The 24,294-nt window shown below is 47.5% G+C and overlaps 2 protein-coding genes across 2 annotated transcripts; one reads left to right on the top strand and one right to left on the bottom strand.

Annotated features, from left to right (window-relative positions):
* Positions 1-1,082: 1,082 nt before the first annotated feature.
* DPP7 (dipeptidyl peptidase 7) lies at positions 1,083-23,302 on the bottom strand. The gene is made up of 13 exons (XM_080630671.1): positions 23,208-23,302; positions 22,848-22,961; positions 18,993-19,132; positions 18,159-18,322; positions 16,928-17,063; positions 14,003-14,084; positions 12,332-12,498; positions 11,177-11,237; positions 3,362-3,480; positions 3,125-3,281; positions 2,752-2,816; positions 2,331-2,401; positions 1,083-1,783 (listed from the first exon to the last, which is right to left on the bottom strand). The coding sequence occupies exons 1-13, from the start codon at positions 23,257-23,259 to the stop codon at positions 1,600-1,602; spliced, it is 1,512 nt and encodes a 503-aa protein (XP_080486797.1). The 5' UTR covers positions 23,260-23,302; the 3' UTR covers positions 1,083-1,599.
* LOC308227808 (kelch-like protein 9) lies at positions 4,459-10,753 on the top strand (the record flags this gene model as incomplete). Its single annotated transcript, XM_080630670.1, has 4 exons — positions 4,459-5,517; positions 6,635-6,887; positions 8,681-8,841; positions 9,957-10,753. The coding sequence occupies 4 exons, from the start codon at positions 4,459-4,461 to the stop codon at positions 10,353-10,355; spliced, it is 1,872 nt and encodes a 623-aa protein (XP_080486796.1). The 3' UTR covers positions 10,356-10,753.
* Positions 23,303-24,294: the final 992 nt, after the last annotated feature.

Raw genomic sequence — 24,294 nt, 5'->3', positions numbered from 1 at the left:
TGCACAGCTGTGGGACTCTGAGAACTCACATTCTGGGCTTTAAACCACAGCTCAGGAAACAATACAGACCTCGCTCAAAGAAAATCCAGTAGATGGATGGGGCCACAGCATCTGATCTCTGTGCTCTCTGAGGACTGAAGTCTTACTGCAGGTTTTAGAAACTGGCAGTTTTGTGAGGTCCATGGCACTGGCTGATGTGAACTCTTCTGTGTTACACGTGGCTTTATGTTAACAATAACCTGGCAGAGCCAAAGCCAGGTTGGACGGGCTTGGAGCAAGCTGCTCTAGTGGAAGGTGTCCCTGCCCATGGCAGAGGGTTGGAACTGGGTCAGCTTTAAGGTGTTTTCAACACAAACCAGTCTGGGATTCTGATCAGTGAGGATGTAGTTCCACTAACAAAATGTTTTTCTTTGGGGACTGGAGTTTGACTAACTAGGTCTTCCCTACATTGTCTTTCGTTTGTACATGTCTGAAAGATCTGATAAATGGACTTCATCCATTCCTGCTCTTCCCTCCCCCTGCACTCCACAGTGCTGACGGGAGCAGAACCTTTGGTCTTTTGTAAGAAGAGGGAAGAGATGAACAGGTTGTATGCAAAAAGGCTTTTTGTCAGCACCCAAATATTGTGAAACACCAGTGACTGTCACTGTAGCTCAGAACAAGTCACACTGTGATGGCCGAGAGGACCCAGCAGTGCAAATACTGCACACAAAGCCTTGTGTTTGAGCAGTGGAACAGAAGCTGAGGCAATGCTGTGAGTGCCAGTGTAAGTAATGTAAACCTTTGGGGATCTGGGAGGCTCCTCCACTAAGTCATAAAATCATCGCAAATAGATCAACTGAGGTAGCCAATTGATTACAGGATTTAATACTTCTACACTTAAGCTAGTATTTATTGGTGCATAGTAATTCCAGTAGGTAAGAACCCACCTGTTGATGTGCGAAGATGAGTTTGTTCCACCTGAACAGTTTTATTTCTCTGATATACCAGCAAGCCATGAAATCATATCACACATTTTAACAGACTTGTAATTTATTTTAAAAAGATCTGAAGATGTCTGGAGCAAACTGCTCTACTGGTCACTAATGCACAGCTCTCGAGTGACAGCAGTACAACAGGATAACTGCTAGGTGTAAAGATACCCAAGGACTAAAGATCTCTTGAGCAAGTTAAAAACAAACCAAAAACCCACCCAAACCCCCAGCACTGGATGAGGCTAACGGAGTCTTTTTGTATGTAACTGGTTTCTGGTGGAGTCCTGTGAACCTGTGTAAGTAATGACCCTACCCCTGCTTCTACTCTAGCCATCTAATCTTTACCTTTTGCCTAAAATAATTCAGCTTCAACCTTAAGGTGCCTCATGCAACCACACTTTTCAGGCTAGTGGTGGTTCTTGGGCCTCCCAGGGCCCTCTCACTGCAAGCAGGTCAGCATGAGAGCTGCACAACATGCTTTGGGCTTCTGTCATAGATTTGGCATTTTGCTTTTCTTTTGATGCATGATGAGGGGCAGCTAAGACACTTCAGAAGGGTGAATTTCCACCAGCATGGATAACACTTCCTCAAATGGCGCAGGCATAGCTCAGCAGGCTTCTGTCTTCTATTGCAGTGGCAGCCTCACCCGCAGGCCTGAGGCTGTGGGTATGGACATACTCACAGCTGAAGCCCCTGGGTGCTTCTGCTGTGCTTTTTCCATCCCTGCAGCTTTCACCCAGCTGTTGATGATGCTCGCTTCAAGCCTGCGCACTTGTGTGACTGACGGGGGATCAGCTGGATTGTGTCCTCTAGAGAAAGCAGAGCAGGGTGAGCTGGTCAGTGGGGGCAGCTCTTTGCCTCTCGCACGGGGAAAGCCAAGCCAGGGAACTGAAGGACAGAGATTATCTGTTTTGTACTTGATATTTATGCCCTGGAAAAAACTTACAGTGTGGTGTCCACAAAGAGGTTGGGAGGCAGGCTGGAGAGCCCCAAGCTCTCCCTTGCATTGGTGGCTGGTGTCCTCTGCTCTGGGGCTGAATGCTGATGGCTAATGCCAAGAGACACTGGACTATTTCACGTGACTGACAGCTACAGGCTATCGCACACTTGTGCCAATCCCTGTACAAGAACATGTTCCAATGAGAGTATGTGAGGTTAGTGCTGAGTTCTGCACTGTCTGGCTTCCCTGGAGGCTGGAAGAGCCCTGTACTGGGGAAGAAGATTGTTCTTCTACAGTTAGGCTGTGACAGTCTGTATCCAATCCCTTTTAAAGGATCTCCTGGATCTTTAACTGTGGCTAAGACCTAACACTCAGGCAGGAGGAATTTGCCAGCCAAAGGAGAGCTCACTACTTACCGGAGGTCTAGGTGATGAGCGCCTCCTCTAACAGTCAGTGCAATTAGTGAAGGGCTGAGGCTGCTATTTATCTAGAAGAAGAAGGAGCAGAGAGAAACTCTCACCAAGTGAGCAGGCGGAACTGGGCATCTGTTCTGAAAACTGCAAGGTGAGCTGGTCAGGACTGAGGACAGGCATGGGAAGAGCCCCCTGGTATGCCTGACATCGTGTGCACAGCTGACAGTCCCAATAAGCCCAATGCCTCATCTCAAATGAAGTGATTCTATGATCATTAATGTCCTGGGGCTCCTTAGTGGTTCAGTGTAAAACAGCTGTCAGCAGAAGCTGTAGCCAGTGCTGCTCTGAAAGGGAGGGGGAGGGGGGTATATCACCTGGAAAGGCTGCTCTCTGTGCTGGGGAGTGCAGGACTCCACATGCTTACCCCTCCTCCAGCCCAAGGATCCAAGTCTCCATTTGAAAAAATGATGTTGCTTGCACTTTTCAGGTCTGAAATTCAGAGAGGTGACACGTGAGAGGTCTTCCTGCCCATTTACCTAAACGCATTTGCCTGCTGCAGCAAACATGGCCAAGAACAGAAAACACAGGAGAATAAACCAAATTCTCAGCAGTTTTTAGGTATTCCATTTTCGTATCGAGGAGATACAGAAACGTCTGTTTGGCTCAAGTCACCGCAAGGCTGTGACTGTCTGCCGGGACCTGTTAGTGCGTTGTGCCTGTCCCCACAGGCACAGGCAGGTGGGACAGGCAGCCAACAGCAGGGTAGTGCCAAGGGATGAGCAGCCAGCACAACTCACCTTCTCCCCAAAAGTTTATTTGCAGCCAGTGCGCTCGTGGCCTCACGTGCCATTTCCTCCAGCAGTACTGCTCCCGCATGGCCTCTGTGAAGGGCATCTCGGGGAACATATCAGTCACGTTGTTGCTGTTAAAAGTTAAGTTGATCTCGGTGCAAACCTAAGAAAGGTAGAAGAGCTGTCACAGGGCAGGGGGGAAAAACCAGTAGCTGGAACCTGTTGGTGTCTCCAAAACTTTACCTGGTAGTCCCAGGCCTCGGCATCTGGGCCGACGCCGCAGCCCGTGGGGTCGGCGCAAGACTGGTACAGCTGGTATATGTCATAGCACTGTGCCAAGCCAGAGGAGTTGTAGAACACCCCTGCCAGGGGAACAGAACACAGTGCCAACCTGTCAGCACCTCTCTGTTGCCTCACCCACCGCCTTGCCCCCAAACCACATGGCCAAGGGGTGGCTGTCCCAGCTGGACAAGGGCATCAGCCTGGAGCAGGGGCTGACCACCATTAGGCTACAACCCCAACTTAATGCCAAAGCTTTCACATGGTCTCAAGCCTGGCTGTGGATACTCTTTGCTTCTGCTGTATCCACAGGGGCAGAAAAGAGGCTACAGGAGCTCTCTGCTTGTGCCAAAAGCCAAGCGACTGGTTCACTAGGTATCGGGAAAACCCTAGGCTCCAATCTCCAACACCAGCAAGAGCAGGCTGCACACCGGATGTTAGCTGACTGCTTCTAGCTGAACAGGACACAAGCGCTGAGACCTTCCCACCCCCTCCTTGAAAGTAGCTGTTTTCTGAAGCGATAAAATCTAGTCAGAGGGCCAAGGGTGGCCTGTCACAGACAGGATTTTGTTTGTTGTTCAAGGAGGAAAGACGGCATGTGCAGACTTGCCCAGATGAAAGAGCACCTAAACAGGCGCCCAACAAAGCATTGCTAGGGAGCTGCCGAAGAATGAGCTGCTCTTTGTGCAGATGGGTAGTTACCAGATAGCAAGGAGGAAGAATGTGGCTACTCCGGTGACTGTCCACTGCTGCCAGTGTCACAGCCAACAGGCAAAACCCACAAGCACTGTGGAGTTTGTGTGATAACCAGCACCAACAGCTCCACTTGCAAACAGCCCCAAGCAGCTCTGCAAGGCACAAGGCACGCTGCACCTGCAAAGCGCCGGGCAGAGGCTGCTGAGGAAGGGACTGCTGCGGCTGCTGCTGTTTGGATGGCTCCGTGTGCTTGGGCAGCACAGCCTCAGCTCTCCTGAAGCAGGAAACGGCTGTCCTGGCTGCAGAAGAGTGCCCGGGGATGCACTGACCGCATGCAGCTGAGTCCCAGGGCTGCTTCCAGAGCCATGCTGCTGCACTCGCAGGCCAGCACAGTGAGCCTGGTGTCAGACACCTACCTGGCTAAACTCCTGGATGGGCTCAGCAGCCTCCGCACACAGAGCACGCTGTGTGATGTGACACTGGAGGCAGAAGGGGTTTGCTTTCCAGCCCACAAGATCATTTTAGCTTCAGCAAGTAATTACTGCAAGATCCTGTTTGTTGGAAACTTGACCAGAGCGGGGAGCCCAGACAGTAACATTCGGCTGAAAACCGTCAGTGCTGCTGGGCTGAGGAATGTTCTCAACTTCATTTACTCCAACAAACTAGACCTCTCATTGCAGAATATTGAGGAGACCTTCAAAGCTGCAGAAACCCTCCTGGTTCGGGAGGTGATCAAGCTGTGCTTCCACTTCCTGGAGGGTTGCTTGAACTGTGAGAACTGCATGGATGTTCTTAACATTGTTAACAAACTCGGCCCAGCAGACCTGAGACAGAAAGCCATGTGCTACGTAGTGCAGCACTGCAAACAGATCCTGGCTGATCCGCAGTGCTTGAAAGACCTAGACCGAGGAACCCTTTGTGAAATTTTGGCCAAGACCGACACAGAGGGATGCAGCGAGCTGGAGCTGTTCAGAGCTGCCATGAGCTGGCTGCAGCACGACCGCACACGGCTAAAAGATGCAGCAGAGATTTTAAGGCACATAAGATTCCCTCTCATTCCTTTATGGGATCTGCAGCGATGTATCCAGGAAATGCCTCTTATGAGCCTGGATTCAGGCTGCCACAGGTATGTGCAGGAGGCTCTGAACTACCACTCCCAGCTGTATGCTCAGCCAGTCCTGCAGACCCAGAGCACAAGCCTCCGCGCTGGTTCCATGGTGCTGCTTGTAGCTGGTGGCAGAACCACCACCAACCATGTGTGCAGAGAGATGTGGGCTGCGGACCAGAGCTGCAGCTCCTGGCACAAGGTCGGGGACCTCTGCATGCCAGTGTACAACCACTGTGTCACCATCATCAACGACTTTCTCTTTGTTATCGGGGGACAGAGCAAATTTGATCCCACTGGAAAGCAACCGTCAAATGAGGTAAGGCATAAGAAACATTTAGCCTTGGAAAAACAGCTGGGTGAGGAAGGGAGGGAGTCATTCCTCTTGCACACCACGGCTTTCCCAACTCTACACATTTCTTAGCACTCTGGGCAGTCCTGAAAGCCCTTGGGAATACAGCTTCCAAACTGCCTGGGAAGGAATCAGCTCCTGCCCTGGCCTCACCTTGCTTCTACTGTAAATCATTATCCTAATCTGTACACAACTTCCATGGTGCAGGTTCACCCAGGTCCACATCAGTTGAAAAAGAAACCCCATGAATGCTATCCTCATCCCCACTGTTGCTGCCATGGGACTCATCCTTGGGAGGCATAGCTGAAGTTCACCAATTCATTTGAGAACTGCTCTTTCCTTGGGTTCGCCCTGGAAATGCAAATCTGCTTTAGGTCCCAGGACTTTCCCTTTCTGCCTGGGGAGTAAAAAGACTTGTGCAGGATTTTTATTTTCCTAGATGGCTCCAGTGAGCTTGCTAGCAAAACCAGCATGTTTTCCTTTCCCAAGCTCCCAGGTGGGCTTATTTCAGCACAGCTCAACAGTGCCACTGCAAACAGCAACTCCCTTCCACTGCCTCGAAGGCAGGAGGCAGCTCAGCAGCAGCAGACCAGAGAATGCTGCAGCACCAGGGCTACAGTGGAAGCTCAGCATCCACCTCATGTGGTTCTGCAGACGCTGCCCTTGCTCAGTGACCTGGGCTTTCTAACGGGACTGGCAAAACAAGCTTCTGAAAAACTGCTGAACAAGAATGTGAGTGGAAGCCCAGCCTTAGCAGAGGCGCTGTGCCCCTCTTGTATTGTCACCAGGGATAAGGGCAGGGGAAGCCACTCCTGCCTATTCCTGGACAAGAGCAGCAGGCAAAGCGGGGAGAACAACCTATTCCCAGACGCTCCTAGACCTCCAGAAAGGCCTTATCTGAGCCTCCAGCTCTGCTGGGAGGTGCTGCTGTAGCAGCTGGCTGGCACTAGAAGTTGAGCCTGTTCAAGTCTGAATACAAAACCTTCCTTAGTCTAGGGAACTGCTTCTCAGTTCTTGAAGCCACACAAAACACAAGCCAGTCACATGCCACCTTCTAACTCTCAGCCCTCTGCTGTGATCCTAGGTTTTCCGATTCGATCCCCGCAACACCTCCTGGCTCCAGGTCGCCAGCATGCTGCAGAGGCGGACACGCTTCCACGCAGATGCGCTGTCCGACTGCATCATCGCCGTGGGTGGTGGGACACTGCTGGGGACCCTCACATGCACGGTGGAACTGTACCAGCCTGCTGGCAACAAGTGGGAGTTCACAGCTCCCTTCCCCATGCCTATTGCTGATCATGCAGGCACAACCCACAAGGGAATCCTCTATATTTCAGGTGATAAAGCTGGCAGAAAGCAGCATATTTTCATATAGTTTTATTGATTTTTGCTAGCATCTTAACATCACAGTCTAAGCCTGCACCCACACTAGTAACATCAATGGCTCCAGGGGCAGTTTCCTGCTGTTTTACCACAGCCTCACTGCCCTCCTGTGTTCTTCCAGTGTCACCTTTAATGTCTTTGTTCAAGACATTAAAGGGGATACCATCTACTTGCAATCCATATTCCTGCTCACCTTTGACCCTGCAATCCTGGCTGAATCCCAAAGCTTTGCTGTCTGAAAGATAAACCAGAAGCAGGCTGCCATAGTGCTAGGGATGGGATTAAACCCTGATATTAATCTCAGTGGAAGATGTGGGACTAATGCTCCTGTGCTGCTTTGTTAACCTGTACAAAAAGAAGCATAATGCAGGCTCTTACTGTACAAGGGATCCTCAGTCTTTACAGGGATTTTTGGTAGATAGTGCAGGGTGTTTGACAGTAAAGCAGCATGGGTTTAAACACTTCAGGAAAGTGTTGTAGGATACTTAGCTTTTGCAGCTACTAGTTTGGACTTAAAAGATAATCTTTAGTTTGTCCTAGGAAAAGCACTGTTGTTTTGTATTACTACCTCCGAGTTAGAATTCCTGGGCTAGTCTGCCATTGCTGCTGGCTCCCTGCTCCATAAACCAGTTACAGCCAGCTGGGATCACTGCACTGATCCAGTCCAGATTAACTTAAGTTGCACAGTTGCAGTGAAGGACACTTCTCTGTGATGGACTGTACACCTAAGGCCCCAAGAGCAGGGAAGGTAGCACATAGCCTGTCCTGCCCTGGGACACATACCCCAGTGACAGCAGGGCTCCTGATAAAGGTTCAGATGGGGAATGGCTGAGAGTCAAGTTATTCAAGTCCCTGCTTTGACTCAGCCTATCATGCCACAGGCAGCTCATTTAACCTCTGTTTGTCTCAATTCCTACCAGAAAGCAAGGACAAAATTGCTTCACAGAGCTTCAGACACACCATAGCAATCTAGCCTGGGTAACACTATACCCCTCAGGTGCAAGATCTTCCCTATAGCATTCATTTCCTTCTAAACTAGTGTGTTTAACTGCAAGTTTGATCTGGCCAGCCTACAGCCCTGCCCAAGCAAACAGAAAAATGAAGAGCATTACTTTAATACAGGATTCAAACCCAAGCAGACAAAGTATCTGTGTCCAGGTGAGCTGGGGTCTACAGCCAACCTGAAATACCATCTTCTTTGTTTGCAAAGGCTCTGCAGGCTGGAATTGGACAGACAGGCAACTGGAGACATTCCCCCTCCCCATAGCAGCACTTTCCTTCTGCAAGGAGGTTTTTATAATGCACACTGAAATACACAAGTGAGTGCCTAAGAGAGAAAGCTGACCACGGCATGGGCAGATTGGCATTGACCTTCTGCCGAAGATCCAGCGTTCAAAGAGCTTTCAATGCTTTTCCTTCAAATCCCCATTTTGTGACTGCTGGAAGCTGATTCCCCTAATGAAAGCTGCTCCTGGTTACATTTGAAATACCCCCCAGTTTATAGAAAGAGCTGGAACTGTTTTGGTTGGATTTTTGTTCTGTTTTTGTTTTCCTGTTTAAAACAGGTGAGCAGGTCAGGTTTTGAATTCTGCACCACATCAGCTGTGCAGGATGTGTGAAATTTTAAACCTGATCTTCCTAGGTATTGTAAGAAAAAAAAAATCAGCTCTACTAATGCTTTCAGAAGGTTTGCTGGATGTCAGCCAGGAGGATGGACAGATTTTCAAGACTTCTGCTCTCCTTCTAGGAGGCTTCTCTGGGGGTAAAACCTTACGAGACACTTACAGCTACCTCCCTCACCTCCGACGCTGGATTTGCAATAGTGCCATGGCTTTCACCCGCTGTGATCATGGGATGGCTACAGTCAGGGACAAGATCTTTTGCACTGGAGGAAGGACACTGAAAGGAGTAAGTTTATTTGCTCTTACAGTCTCATATCTGATCCAAAATGGGGTCTCCCTCTTGATAGACCTTGACATTTTTATTCCATCAGGTACCAGGCTCTTAATGGACTGGTGCAGTTGCAAGTCAGGCCAATAAGCTTATGAAAATGTGCCTGCCATTACAGTCATGCACATCAGGAGCATCCCTCTTGTCACACTCTATTTGCTGGAGTACAAAGGCTGCTGAAAGCATTTTCTTTAAATAGATGAAACACAGGTGGAGGTGCAGGCTGCTAACACAAGAAAACCCGTCATGTACCCTGCCCCAAACACACTGACCACCAGATTTTCCTTGTTGGAACTTGGAGGGAGTGAAACACTGGCAGACTAGAAGAGGAATGGGCTGCAGTGAGGACGCTAGTCTAGATTTTAGGAAAGATGGGGTCAAGTCCTGAAAACCTGGATTTCCCACCTCTTAAAGAGGAGGGAAAACGCTGCCCATTGCGTTTTGGGAAGAGACCTGACAGGGACTGAAGGGCTCACTCTAGGAGAATCCTCTTCCCTGAAGCCAAGAGAAATGAGTTTTCAAAGATCATTCAGCAATTCCTATTTGAAAGTGTAAAGACTCAGGGCCTGGCCCCACTATAGCCTGAGGGGTATAGTTTCTTCTGAAGGAATGAGGGTGTCTTAGAGCACGGAGTTACTCACTTGAGGAAGGGATAGAAAAGAGAAACTGTACATCAAGGCTGACATCAAATTCCTCTGAATGACACAAACTCAGTTATTGTCCACAATTCAATGCAATATAGCCACTTCAGATGATTTCCTTTGTCATGTGTTAAAAGTCTAGAAAGCAGGCATGACTTGGGCTACGTCAGTTCCAGCAGGTCCCTGTGGCCCCCTGTTCAGCTCACTCTTCTGATTTTCCAAGATGAAAGCTCCTTCAAAGCTGTGCCATTCCTGAACTTTATTCAGCTTCTTTTGAGGCTCTGATTGCTAAATGTGGATAAAACATTTAGCCTCTTACGCCCTACGGTATTTAAATCAATGCTGAGACACTGATTTCCTTTATCATGAACCAGGCAAGCCTGATGTGACAGGCACAACACAATGTGTGAGTGTTCGTATGGTTCTTCGCAGGTGGAAGAATGGATTCATGTCAATGAGATGGAGTATTATTGTCCTGAAAGCAACCAGTGGACAACGCTAAAGCTGCCCCCATTCAACTGCTGCCAGTTCAGCATCGCAGCCCACGACACTACACTCTACCTTGCAGGAGGTGGGGCCCTGCAGCACATGCAGAAAAAAGACAGTGTTTTCCTGTACAACACAGAGGGGGGTATATGGAAGAAAGCCAGTCCCCTGCCTAAGGCTCTGGTGGATCATGCCTCTTGCATGATTAAACTGTCCCAAGTAAATGCAGCTGGTGGGACAGGGAGAGGTACCAAGTGCTTCCCCGCAGGCAGGAGGAAGAAATCTGTCTTCAGCTTGTTCATCACAAAGGAACCAGAGTTCCACTCTGGCCCACAGAAGAAGTAGGATGTGAATATATAACGCAGATCCAACAGTGTTTGCCAAAACACTAGTATTTTAACAACTCTTCTAGCTGCCAGTCAAGCACCCGAGCATCTTTAGCAGTGATTTGGAATTAGTACATTTCTGACTTGGTGCTATCATGGTGACATGCATAATTTACAGAAAAAAAAAAAAAAAAGGATTAGTTCCCAATCCTCCTAAGTTGCATTAAACCCATAAGAATTCGTTAAATAACTTTTTTCGTCATTCAGGACCTGTTTTTCTGAATAACAACCAAGGTAGAACTTATTTTTCATGAGCAGCTTGAGAGATTTTATAAGGAAGTCTTCTAAAGAGCTTTGAATTCTCTCTCTAACAATTCCCTTACAAACACTGCTGGCTGACAAATTGAGTATTCACAGAGACATATGATGATAAATTTGTCTTGCACTGGATCATAGGTCACTATGAGGACAACCTTGTCCTCAACAAGCAGACCAGAAACCTTCCATCAGTGAATATGCACTGAAGCTGTGACTGCTTGAGCAGATGCCTAACTTTTAGAAAAGAATCAAGTACCTTTGAAGTCCACATCTTACAGAGGGTTACAGGCTAAGGGGCTGCAATGCTGAAAAATCTGACAACAATAAGTTTGGAAAGGTGAGAAGATGAACTCATGGGTCAGTGCAGGATATCCTAATAGACAATATGGGGCAAAACATCCCAGTGGGAGATGGGAATCACACAAGCTCCCACAACACATATCCTGCACAACAATGCAACAGTTCTACTCATAGGTGCTTCTAGAGAACAGGGTGTTAAAGACCATGATAATATTAACTCACCAACAAGAGCAGCCAGGCCTTGAATCGGGTCTGTGTGGGCAAGGATTTGTTCACAGCTGACCTGGATGAGACGTTACAGGCAAATTGCAGACAGAATAGTTAAGTGTCTCTGCTTTCTGCAAGAGCTAAGCTGGAAGGTTCATTAAAATTATCGCTTACACATTTGATGGTTCAGCAGATTTCCAAGGGTCTAATACAACAGGTAGGGGCTTGGTGGTTGTTTTGGTTTTGGCAGTGGTGGTGGTGGTTTTGGGGTCGGGTTTTTTTTTGGTTGGTTAGTTTGGGGTTTTTTATCTTCCTTCTAGCAACAAAATACATAGAAACAAGGAGACAGGGCCAGGACAAACAGTTCCTTTACCAAGTTAAATAGCTGTGCAGAGGCCACAGTGATAGGCAACAGCACCTCCTACAGTCAGAATAATGTCCTTCTCAAGGGGAGGTAGAATAATTACTTTCATTTTACAGATTGTTAAACAGTCCCTAGAAAGGAACTGGATGCCCAGTGGAGCCAAAGACAGCATCTCCTGAGTCCCAGTACAGTGTAGCCTGTATGTCCTCTCATGCAATGTGTATTTTGCTCCAGGCAGGGCTCAAGCCATAAATGTCACAAGGCCAGAGGCAAATAGTCCCATCAGTGTGGTGTGCTGAGTGCAGCAAAGAACAGCAGCATGAAGCTGACAGCACATCAGATGAAACCAACTGCAACAGTAACTGGTGATACTTAGAAAGGAGCCTGACTTTTAGATCTCCATCTCTACCCACCAAGAAAAATACATCTACAAAAGTGTGTGGGCTACAGTAAAGCAACTTTAGTGTTTAAAAGCTGAAGTCAACAAGCTTGCACAGGCCTTTGCTTCTAAGATAAAGGCAGAGCAGGGTAGGAGTGCTTTCAGAAAATGCTCCCTGATGAGCCTTACGCAGTGCATTTCAAATGCAGCAGTCACCAGCAGATAGAAGTTTAAACAGCTACTGTTACTTACTGTAACAGTAAACAGTTACGGTTAGAGTAGAAGGGCTGCAACATCCACCACCACCTCCCCCGTCACCATCACCAATGGTGTGTGCCTGACTGTCCCAGGCTGTGCAGCCCCCTGCACTTGAATCACAAAGATGCATATCACTAACCCCAGCACTCCCCTGTGTCCTGGTACTCACCTTCACCGGATTGGCAGGGAGGTGACCCATGAAATCGGTTTTGTAAGGGTAGTTCATCATGGCCGTCATGGTGAAGGCATTTCTAGCAAATCCAAAAAGCTGGTAAACATCCTCCTTGTTAGAGATCTTATTGCATGTGGCCATTTTACTACTAATTTCATCATAGGCTGCAGAAGAAAGGAAAATGAAAACCACAAACTTTAACAGAGGAAAGTAATACCTGGCTTTGGCATCTTGTTTCACTCAGGAGTAAGGGGATACTGTAACTCACAGATGAGGTTTCTAGTGGGAACGACATGTTATATCTCAATTTACAACATGTGGATGTTCAGGCACATTCTTCCTGTGCAACTTCCAGGGGGAGCCCAGGGAATCAGCACCCACTGAGACAGCAGCAGTCCCAGCTGGCACAGTGAGAATAGCATCTTAGTACAAGCCTGTCCTTGCCCATGCCCTGCCTGGCTGCCTCCTCTTTGCTCCTGCTGGCTCCCTATCTGGGGTCTGCTGTGTCCTGCAGGACAGTGTCCTCAGGCAAGCTCCCATGCAGGTCTGCAGTAAGAATTGCCAAGCAAGAATGAATCTTACAAAGTCACAAAGGATTCCTGAGATGTGCCTTCAAACTTCAGTGTAATGCAGAGAGGTCAGCTGGAGTCAGGAAATCTGTCTTTGAAGACATTCCTTCAAGATGCACTCATATACCTTTGAATTTCTGCTGAGGAAAGCTGCTCCCTTCATTTTCATCCTCCACATTTTTGAGTTGCAGTCCCCATCCTACTCTAGAAGCTACCCAACAGAGCTTGGCTGTCTTTACTTGGAAGCCTGGGACTTGTCTCTGGACATTTACTTCAGAGCCTATGACCACCTTATCCACCCAGCTGCAGAAAGCATGGCCCCACGGACACCTTGAAGAGCTTGGCTATTTAACAGTAACATTTTTCCTGCTGTGACCCAAAGCTGTTCAGCTCCTCTGAACAATTCCAGGACCAGCTACTGCTGTGATGCACAGCCCCTGACATGAGCACCACAGACCAAGCCAAGCCTTGAGACAGGCCAAGAACCCACCACAGCTCTTCCAACACCAAGCAGGGCCCCCAGATGATGCTGCACTGGCCCGTGACACCTCATCTGGCCTACCTGGGAGACAGTGCAGAGATCTTCACTAGCCTCTGTCCTTGTCTTCACCTAACTACCCAACTGGAGATGAAAGAGATTGTGATGGCTGCTTTAAGACCTAGATTGCCTTTCAAATATTTCTCAGATTGTCCAGTAGCTGAGCCATGCAGTTGTCATACACACCTGAACAGTTCTCAACAGTGTGAGTGCTGAGGACAAGTACCTAACAAAACATGAGGCTTTACCATCATAAAATGCAGGTGTTTTGCACCTGCAGGTATTTTTGCGCTTTGGTACATAAAAGACAGTTTCATTAACACTGTGCAAGCTCCCACACTGATGTTTTTCTTTTTGTGTCAGTTATGAATTTCAGTGCTGAAACTGTTCATTAAATCAAAAGCCAAGCAGGAAGAAGCAGCCAGGTGGGCATTTGCATTGATTTAGTGGAACTAATTGAAGACCTAGCTGAAGTAAAGCTGTATCAGCTCTTTTCCACATGGCTGCAACTGTTTGCTGCCAGCCCCTGGGAAGCCATCTGCAGAGCTATCATCTCCTTACCTCCACTCAGGAACAGATCCTTAAGCTGCTGGAAGGCTTTGCGGACAGCAGGGACACAGCCTGGACTTGACTTCTGAAAATCCTGAAGGGACAGAAAAGACACAGAGTTATGGTTGCACAGAGGAGGTACTTTTGGACATTGCAGTGGGAAGAACTGCCAGAAGTACCAAGAGATAACAGACGTTACTGGCCCACTGCTCATAACCTCATCTGCATCTCCAGGAGTAGTGACACCAGTTCTTCTGCCTTGTCCTCCAGACAATCAGCATCTCCCAATAGTCTGCCAGTCTGCACAGCTCAGACCAAGCAGCAAGTGTTTCATCAGGTCTTCCTGGGGTAAGCTGTTAGGCAAATGCTTTGCACTTAGTGGAGCCATTAGGCTGGACATGAAGCAGCGAGACACATACCTTAGGCAGGACATGGGAAGAAGATGCCAAGCTGCTAGGCCCAGAATTTTCTGAGGGTTTGTTTGTGGTCTTGTTTTGTTTTCAAACACACAATACTGCACTTTGTAAGAAGGAGCGATGGAGAAGGCAGTTATGCATGGAGGGCAGAGCACAAGTTTGGGAACCAAGACCTGCTTTTTTCCTTACGCCCACCAGTGACCTGCCAGATGACCAGGAACTCCACGTCCTTTTTCTTGGGAAAAACATCACTGATCCTGAAAAATCCCTTTAAAGTATGTTTGATGAGCTGTGGCTCCTTACACTGGTGTAACAAGTTGTTTCTGTCACTGAAGGCTTTAGCAACTCAAACTGTTTCTCTTCTGTCAGCTTGCAAGGCAGTTTGAGATCTGCTGGCAATCAGTGCTTTGTAATAGTAAGAATTATCAGGGCTTTTTTAAGATCCCTTTACCATGCCAGAGCAATGGTTAAGTAACGGCAAATCACTAGCTAAGCATTTTTGTTACAAAGACCCACCCTCAACTAAAAATAGATTCAGGACCTTTCTTTCATTCCTAACTCTGCCTTTGTCTGACAATTACGTCTAGATAAATCATCATGGAATTTTCCACAGTTTACCTGGGCAACCCTTTAGGGGTTCCAAATCTTCTCCTGAGTGTGCTTATTGATCTTCATCTACTAATGGCTCTAATTGGAGCGTGGGGATGGATAAGCCTGGGACAGAGGAGCAGGTCTGCTCTGGCTGCCATGACGCTGAGCTCCCCACTAGTCATGCTGGAGTCAGCAGCATGCTGGGAACTACCACCCATTCCAGTTCTCTCCTGCAGACCCTTAAGACTCAGGAATAGTTCAGCTGAGACCTCAAAGAGGCAGGGGTAGGAGTCATTACAGCCATTCCAAGGAAAGCAGTTTCCCACTCCAGGCTGCCAGCTTTACTCTTTGGAATCACCTAATTCAGATGTCTAAACTGATTAAAGTTAATGGCCCGAACAGCCCCTACAGCAGTATCCCTATGGGAAGCATGCATGCATATGGCTGGATGTGTAGCATTCACACAGGGGGTTCTGCCTGGCTGTATGCAAGGCATTTGGCATACAGAACTTATGCAAATGACTTACTCAAAATCAACTTTCTGCCCTTTGCTCATTTTCCCTGTGAGCTAGAGGCTTATGAAGTGAGCTGGGAAAGCTCAGTAAAAGTCACAGAGAAGCCGGATTTGAGACTGACTCACAGGAAAAGAGAGCTTCTGCAATGATTCATGGAAGGTTTGTGCCTTCATTACTATTAACAGCTCTCAGGGGTGTTCACTCACCAAGAGCAGTGACTGAATTCAGATTTCAGATGCACAAATTGGTTTTATGCAAACACACTGATGATGGAAGGAACTACTTTGAAAGCAACAAAATGTGCTTGCTTAGGATCACAGCTCAAAGGTCAGCTTACTGCTTCAGAGAGAACAGATTTTAAACATAACAGGAGAATTTTGGGCATGGAAAGGTCAAAGCCATCATTTCAAGGATGTGTAATGACTCAGCATATTCACAACTGAAGTAAGACACATACCAGCTGAACAGGGCTTCTGAGAAGCAATTAGCTCAACCAAGGAAGAATTCCCTGGCCTGTTAGATGACTAAATGGTATTACATTTTTTGTTTTAAAATGTATAATTTAAAGACAATGTTCTTTTATTGTCTTCAACAGTTAGAGTCTTTTCTTTACACTTAGTGGTTATGCCATCTATCCTGTAAGTCTCTGCATTGAAATAAGGTTTTCAAATATGTAAATAAGAGCAAAAAGACCACAAGTTTCACATACAGGTAGTTCATGCAACTCCATGTGTCACCCAGTTGTAGAAATTCATGTTGAAAAGAGGCAAAACAGACAACATCACAAGACTTCAGTATTGCCAGGTAGTACATGTCTTTCCTTATAAACTAAACGTAAATCAGTTCTAAGCAATACCACCTTCCTACGGGTCCTATGTCCTCAAAATGTGAAAGCCATATTTAAATTTTGCTTTTAAGTATGCCCAGGACACCTTGAATATTTTTAGTTAGTGAAATGAAGATTTCCAAGCACTTCATTGAAATGCAAACATCTTCGGATTAAGTAACTCCTGTGAATCATTGATAACAATGCAAAATACAACATTCTGGGAGAGGATCTGAAGAATAAATTATCCTAAAGGAATTAAGGCAGGCAAAAAGGAGAACTTTCAGGCTGTAATATGGTCAAGTTACTAGAAATGGGAAAGTGAATCCTTAGAGGTACTAAAAGTGCTGAAACCAAACTGTGCTGCCCAGAACAGCACTTCTGGGGCCTGAGATGCCAACAGCTAAGGCAGTGCTCAGCCGTCACATCTGCAGCTGCTGCTGTTCCTTGCAGGTTCCCACTTAATTGCATTCCCTGCCCAGCACTGATGCTGTGAGGACAGATGTCTGTTTAAACACATGGAAAAGGAAAAAAAATCCAGCCTTCTTAAAGGAAGAAAATAATGCTCCTAAAAAGTGGTGCTACTTACTGCTGTTACATCTCTGAAGAACTGAGTGGGGTCTCCAAGCCCAGCCACAGACAGCAGAGGAGCACTAGCAGCCAATGCTCCAGCCACAATGTTGGGGTATTTCATCCTCATGTAAGCGCTGAGCATGCCTCCATAGCTGCCACAGGAGAGACAAAAGAGTTATTTCCTTTAACAGGCAGCTGAGAACATAGTAACTCAACAGTTCAGGCCAGCATTCACAGGTTCACCTAACACAAGGCAACAAGAAGCTTGTGGTTATCTTAGTAGTTGCCATCCTCATCTAAAATGAGCAGCACATGCTGTGTTCTTACTGGGCTTTCCTCAGCTGCTCACCCCGGCTTCGTGGGAATATAGGCCTTTTTCACATAGGTTTAGTGCCCTTCAGGCTGCTGCAGACTGAACTCTGACTCACACACAGAGCTGTAGTCTAACATTGCAGGCCAGCTAGCAGGTCTAGCTGAATTCCTCTCCCACTTCTCCACCTCAGGATGGCTCCTGGCCCTTTTTACACTAGCTACTGTCCTCATAGTCACAGTGCAAATACTCCTGAGATCAACAGCCCAGTCACCACTACGGTGAGTTGGAAGCTTAATGATAACTGTCAGGTCAAATGCTTTTTACCTCACTGCAACTGAATTAGAAGCCCTGTACTTCATGGAATCCTTTTAAAGTGAAGCATCTGTACTACAAGCATGGGGAGCCATTTAAGAGGCAAAGACATTGCATCAACATGGCTGCAACAGAGTTTTGGGAATGAACTTCTGCTAGGAAGCAAGGAGCAACCAAGCAGCAGATTGCAGAACAACTATAAAAGAGCCTAGAGTGAAAATGGCTGGATGTTGTTAAAGAGGCTGTGCTTAATAAAACGCTGGGTGGCCCCTGAAAAGAATATTTTCTCAATTATTAGTTTTCTGTATTTCCAACGTAAAATGTTCTGATCCTACAGGAGGAATTTCCCATTTTGCAGTTCTGGCTGTCTCGCACATTGAAGCTACCTAGAAATATCTGGTCAGTGGTGCTTCTCCAAAGCAATCACAAACTAATTCTTGACGGAAGAACTGATTGGGGCCTAGTGATGAGATCTTAGGAGCTCATGCACAGGCACAACTGCTCTATATCAGACAGCTTAAAGCTCTGCCTTTAGAACTTGCTTGAGAGCCAAACAGATCTATGAGAACAGCACAACCGTGGCTGAGAAAGGATGCTGAAAAGGGAAGGACACAACCTTTACCTGCCTCCAAAAGCAATGACAGGGCAGTCTGCAGCACCATACTGCTGCTTAATCTCAGTAATTAGCACTGCATAGTCAGCAAGGGCTTGTTCCACAGTAAGCAGACCAGTCTTCTTCAGCTGTGTTGATTCAAGTCCAAATGGGAGAGACTTCCCATAGTATCTCTGAAAGGAAAGAGATATGCTGCAGAAATGCCGGTGTCAAGGTCCAGGTCTTCCCTGTGCTCATTACAGAAACGGGATAAGTGTGCATAAACAGGAAGCAATAATAGAGCACGTGGTGTCCTCTAACTTGTTTGTAACTCAGGAAGTGCCTTTTCTTCTACATCTGATAAACAGAGACCTTCAAGACATATCTGCTTCACTGAGTGTCAAGTGGGCCCTCAGCACGTCTCTCTCCTGAAATCCACAGCTAGAAAAAGGAACAGTGTAATGTCTTTATGCATAAATTCCAGAATAGTAGATTTAATAGAATTGTGTTGGAAATGGTGTGGAGATTAAATATTATCCAAACCAAATAACTTTCTAGACAAGCGTGGAGTTCAAGACCCATGGAAACTACTTACAAAAGCACTGCTCTAAGGCAAATACCCTGTGGCATAGGCTTTACTGAAACAGTAATTCTGTATCCTGTATTGCTGATAGGCACAGTAAAAAACATTCCGAAGCCATGGTTAAGTAAAGAAGAGCTGCTACTACAAGCAGAAAGCTTACAGCAGGTACACCTCAGCTTCATGGCAAGAGATGGTTTTATTTCCAGACCAGCAGAAAGCTGAATTTGGTAATACTGAACAGAACAAGACTCTGTTGTAGTCATGATAACTAAAATACTCACATGCTCAGCAAAAATCACAAGTGCTTGCTGTTCCTCTGCTAATTCAAATATGAAGTCAGAGTTCTGAGCAAAAGTCCAGATGTCACCTTCATTGCCAGTATAGAAGAAGATGGGTCCAAATCCTTTCTTCCAGAACTTTGCTGAGAAAATTGACAGAAGCAAATAAGCAAACAAACAAAACCCACAAAACCCAAAACAAACAAAAAAAACCCCTCACAAACCCAAACAAACATCATGAGCATGAAGTGACACTAACTTTGGTGAGTCTGGTCAGGAGCTTAACAGCCCAGCCTTATAGAAACCTCTCATTTGAGCAGGGGTAAATAGCTTCCATGAGATCATCATGTGGGCTGGAACTGCCACTTCTATGATTCTCCCTGAAAATTCCTAAAAATCTCAAGTTTGGCAAGGCCTTTAGACACAGCTGCCTCATCCCACCCTCAAGAATGATTTCAAATCAATATACCCTCTTCAGCCCAGCTCATCCCAAAACACTTGCATGGATCACTTTTCCCACAAAGTGGACATTAGGGAAGCTTTCCGCTGTAACATATAATGTAGAGCCAAGCTGTAAATCACGTAACTTAGAATGGTTTGGGTTGGAAGGGACCTTAAAGCTCATCTACTTCTCTGTCAGTTTAAAGCCATGCCCCCTTGTCCTACATAGCCATGCCCCTACAGGGTCTTCCCAAAAGCCCCTCTCCAGGTTTTTTATGGGCCCCTTTAGGCACTGGAAGTTGTTGTAAGGTCTCCCCAGAGCGTTCTCTTCTCAGTTCTCTCAGCCTGTCTTCATATACGTATCAGATACATATATATCTCATATGACATATACATATATATATATGATGCTATGTTAACATGATGTGCTTCATCCTCCAGTTTGTTTATAACTGAAGGCAAATTGAGATTGGGAGGACAAGCTGATCCATGATGCCAGTACTTCCTTATCTAACAAACAGTTACTTTAATGCTTGAAAGCATTTTATTTTAGCTTAGTCTTAAATAGCATAAGAATTAAGAGGGATAATAGACAGCTTTCTTCAACAGCAGACCTCAGGTTGTCAATTAAGTGTTGATTTTGACACATAGCCTCATACCTGGACTTGTGCAAAGTGTTTGACACTGTCCCACATGACATCCTTGTCTCTAAATTGGAGAGACATCAATTTGATGGGTGGACCACTCAGCGGATAAGGAACTGGCTGGATGGCCGCACACAAAGAGTTGTGGTCAACGGCTCAATCTCCAGCTGGAGACCAGTAACGAGTGGTGTCCCTCAGGGATCGGTGTTGGGACTGGTCTTGTTCAACATCTTTGTCGGTGACATGGACAGTGGGATTGAGTGCGCCCTCAGCAAGTTTGCCGATGACACCAAGCTGTGTGGTTCAGTTGATACGCCGGAGGGAAGGGATGCCATCCAGAGGGACCTTGACACGCTTGTGAGGTGGGCTGATGCCAACCTGATGAAGTTTAACCGTGTCGACTGCAAGGTCCTACACCTGGGTCGGAGCAATCCCAGGCACAGCTACAGGTTGGGCAGAGAAGAGATTCAGAGCAGCCCCGCGGAGAAGGACTTAGGGGTGTTGGTCAATGAGAAAATGAACATGAGCCGGCTGCAGTGTGCACTCGCAGCCCAGAAAGCAACCATATCCTGGGCTGCATCAAGAGGAGCGTGACCAGCAGGTTGAAGGAGGTGATCCTGCCCCTCTACTCTGCTCTCGTGAGACCTCACTTGGAGCATTGTGTGCAGTTCTAGTGTCCTCAACATAAAAAGGACATGGAACTGTTGGAACAAGTCCCGAGGAGGCCACGAGGATGATCAGGGGACTGGAGCACCTCCTGTATGAAGACAGGCTGAGAAAGTTGGGGCTGTTCAGCCTGGAGAAGAGAAGCTGCATGGAGACCTCAGAGCAGCCTCCCAGTATCTGAATGGGGCCTATAAGGATGCTAGGGAGGGACTCTTCATTAGGGACTGTAGTGACAGGACAAGGGGTAATGGGTTCAAACTTAAACAGGGGAAGTTTAGATTGGACCTAAGGAAGAAATTCTTTACCGTGAGGGTGGTGAGGCACTGGAATGGGTTGCCCAGGGAAGTTGTGAATGCTCCATCCTTGGCGGTGTTCAAGGCCAGGTTGGATGGAGCCTTGGGTGACATGGTTTAGTGTGAGGTGTCCCTGCCCATGGCAGGGGGGTTGGAACTGGATGATCTTAAGGTCCTTTCCAACCCTAACTGTTCTATGATTCTATGATTACAACATATTTTTTTATAACAGGTTACTAACCAAGAGACAGAGAAGATTTTCTGGTGCACAGTCATGCATCCTGATGTTCAGATTAAATGCAATTCACCTTACTCAACACTGTTCTCAGTCTGTGATCTTCAAAGGGATCTTCCAGCAGTGGTTGTCCTACAGATGCCACTACAGCACATCACAGGAGCCCTGAATTTAGTTCTTGGCATTCTCAACACAGCCTTGCCAAAGCAGAATTTGGCTTGGAAATGGGTGTGAAACCTTTCATAGGTAAACTGCTGCTCTTTGTAAATGAAGAGGCTGATTGTCTCTCTGTGTTGCATTTGCTTTGGGTTATCAGGTGGAAAAACAAAGTGCTATTTTTACTGTGGTGTTTCTTCTGATATGCTTCCCAGCTCCTGGAGTAAACAACCAGTCACAGGAGCCAAAACCAGACCAGATGGGTTGCCTAAAAGGTATCTGGTTTTAGACTAAAATCCTGGGAATCTGCCAGCTAACCTCGAGAGTGTCAGATGCCTGATTGTGAAATACCAGTCTCCCAAGTTCTCACTGATAATCTGCAAAGTCTTCTATTGCAGAAGCAGCAGTAAAGGGGAATGAAACTCCTCAGAGGCATTTTGCATAAAAAACTATTTGTAAACCAGCAGAAGTGCAATGTTAATGTTTTGTTTCTCAGAAATATTGTTCAGCTATGCCCAGGACACACAGATCAAATGTAACACTTTCAAAACAAAAGAACTAGAGGTTAAGCAATGCTTTAAACCAGGTGATCCCAAATTTCTGTCCAAAAAGTTTTACAAACTTTGTAAAATTTGAGCCTCGGGTACGCTATCAAAATTCACTGGCAATTCCCATGTATTTGGACTGAACTGATCCATGAATTCACACTTGGTGAAACACATGATTGGGTGCAGGTGCTGAACAAGCTGCAGAGTAACAAATCCTGTAATGAAGGTGAGGTGCTGCATCCAAACCTCCAGACATGGGCAGTCTGTGAAGCAGCAGCAGGCAGGTGCTGGGCTGGGCTGGGCAGGGCTCTGGGCCGGTGCTATTCACAGCTCCACCTTTGCTCCCTGTAAATCTCTCCTTGGTTCCTCCAAGCAGGCAGGATTGAACATCACGTGACATTGGTTATTGAACTTGCTGCCCTTTTAGTTACACACTGTTTAGAAAATTCTTCTCTCTCTTACAGCCTGTGGCACAGAAGATAACCCAGCATTTGGCTAGAAAGGAAGACCCTGTTGGCTCCTTGCTGGAATCCCTTACTGTTCAGCATGGCTTAAGCTATATATAAAGTTGCAGGGTTTTAAATAATGCAAAACACTGACCCAGAGTTATCTTCATTCTTAAGAACAATATTTCAGTCACTATTTCATTTTCCTGCTGCATTCACAGAATTCCAGACTGATTTAGGTTGGAAGGGAGCTTTAAAGCTCATCCAATTCTGACTCCTGCCACGGGCAGGGACACCTTCTATCAGAGCAGGTTGCTCCAAGCCCCATCCAACCTGGCCTTGAACACTGCCAGGGATGGGGCAGCCACATCACTGCACCGCCACACTGGGGTGACAGCAGTTCGGCCACAGCACGCCCCCGGGACCCACCTGTGACCAGGTACCGCTGCGGAAAGGTCTCGTTGCCACAGCTCTCGAAACTGAAGTGGTCCCGCACCTGCTGGAAGAGCCGTTCCTCCAGGCCGGGCCTCGCTGCCCGAGCAGCTGGAGGGAGTGAACCGTCATCGCCGGAGAAACCGGCAACCGGCGCCACCACCCGGTACCGTACAGGCCGTACCGCCCAGCCCAGCCCTGCTACCGGGGCCCCGCTCCAGCGCTCCTCAGGGAGACTGGCTCGAGACCGTGCCCGGGGCCTAGGGAGACTGGCTGGAGGGGCTCCACCGGTGTCAGGACCGGAGAGGGGGGGGCGATTTGGGGGCTGCGGGGCGGGGGCTCGACTCGGTCACCCACCGGGATCGGCGGCGGCGGCCAGTGGCAAGAGGAGCAGGAGCAGCGTTTCCATGACAACCAACCGCTCCCACCGACGACAGCTCTGCCGCGGGGTGATCCTGGCAGCCTGTTACACGTTCCCAGCGCTGTCGGCATCACGTGGTGAGCCACCGGTCCATCACGTGGCCGTGCCTTACAGGGAAGCGCCATGTTGCCCGAGGCGGTTGGTTCCGGGGATGCTGCTGGAGGGTTCGGGCCGGGCGACGCCTCTTGGGCCCTGGGTTGCGTGTAGGGAGTGGAGCAGGACCCTCAGCATGGGCCTGGGAGTGCTGCGGCGAGGCAGGGCAGGGCAGGCCAGGGAGGGGCCTCTGTGCCTCCTCTGCAGGACCAGGCAGTGTGTTTTCGCAGCTGCCTGGTGTGCCGGCTGTTGCGCCAGTGATGTCCTTCTGTGCTGACTGACCCTCATGGCTCCAGGCTCGGTGTCGGGAACCCAGCTTGCAGGGCTGGGACAAGAATGCTGTAGCATATAGTTAAAAAAATGGGTCTTATGTAGGCATATAGTAAAAAAATTTGGACTTGTGTTACTATAGAAGTCTCCTTTTCCAGAGTAGCCCATACAGGGGCCTCCTGAAAGGTACTGATCTGATGACCTGAGAACAACACTAACTGATTTAAGAGAATTGATAGCCTGGGAGAAGGTTTTGGCCTTGCATAGCCAGATTAAGAAACAGGGCTAATGAATGTCTTAATTGGAGAAAACTATCCTTGGAGACTGGTACATCCTGAAAACACATGGACATCATCAAGACAGGACTTCGACATGTCAGCACAACATGATCAGGGTGTCCTTTAGATGAACGATACTCAAGATACTAAATATCACACCTAGAGGTCAAAAGACCCTTCACTGAGCATGCCGAGTAAGGAATCAGTGATGTTGATACATGTAAAAACGCTCCTACTATACCCAATTGTTTTAAGTGCCTCGAGGCTTGCAAACTCAACTAAAAGTAGCCCATTCACACCATGGAAACATTACAATGTATACACGTGGTTCATAGATAACAGGGCTCTTGCAGGCAATTGAGAAGGACATCGGACACCCTGG

This window comes from Psittacula echo (genome assembly GCF_963264785.1).
Source record: "Psittacula echo genome assembly, chromosome: 16".
Lineage (NCBI taxonomy): Eukaryota > Metazoa > Chordata > Aves > Psittaciformes > Psittacidae > Psittacula > Psittacula echo.
The sequence above is the reverse complement of the archived record's forward strand: the minus strand, read 5'-3'. Positions and strand labels throughout refer to the sequence as shown.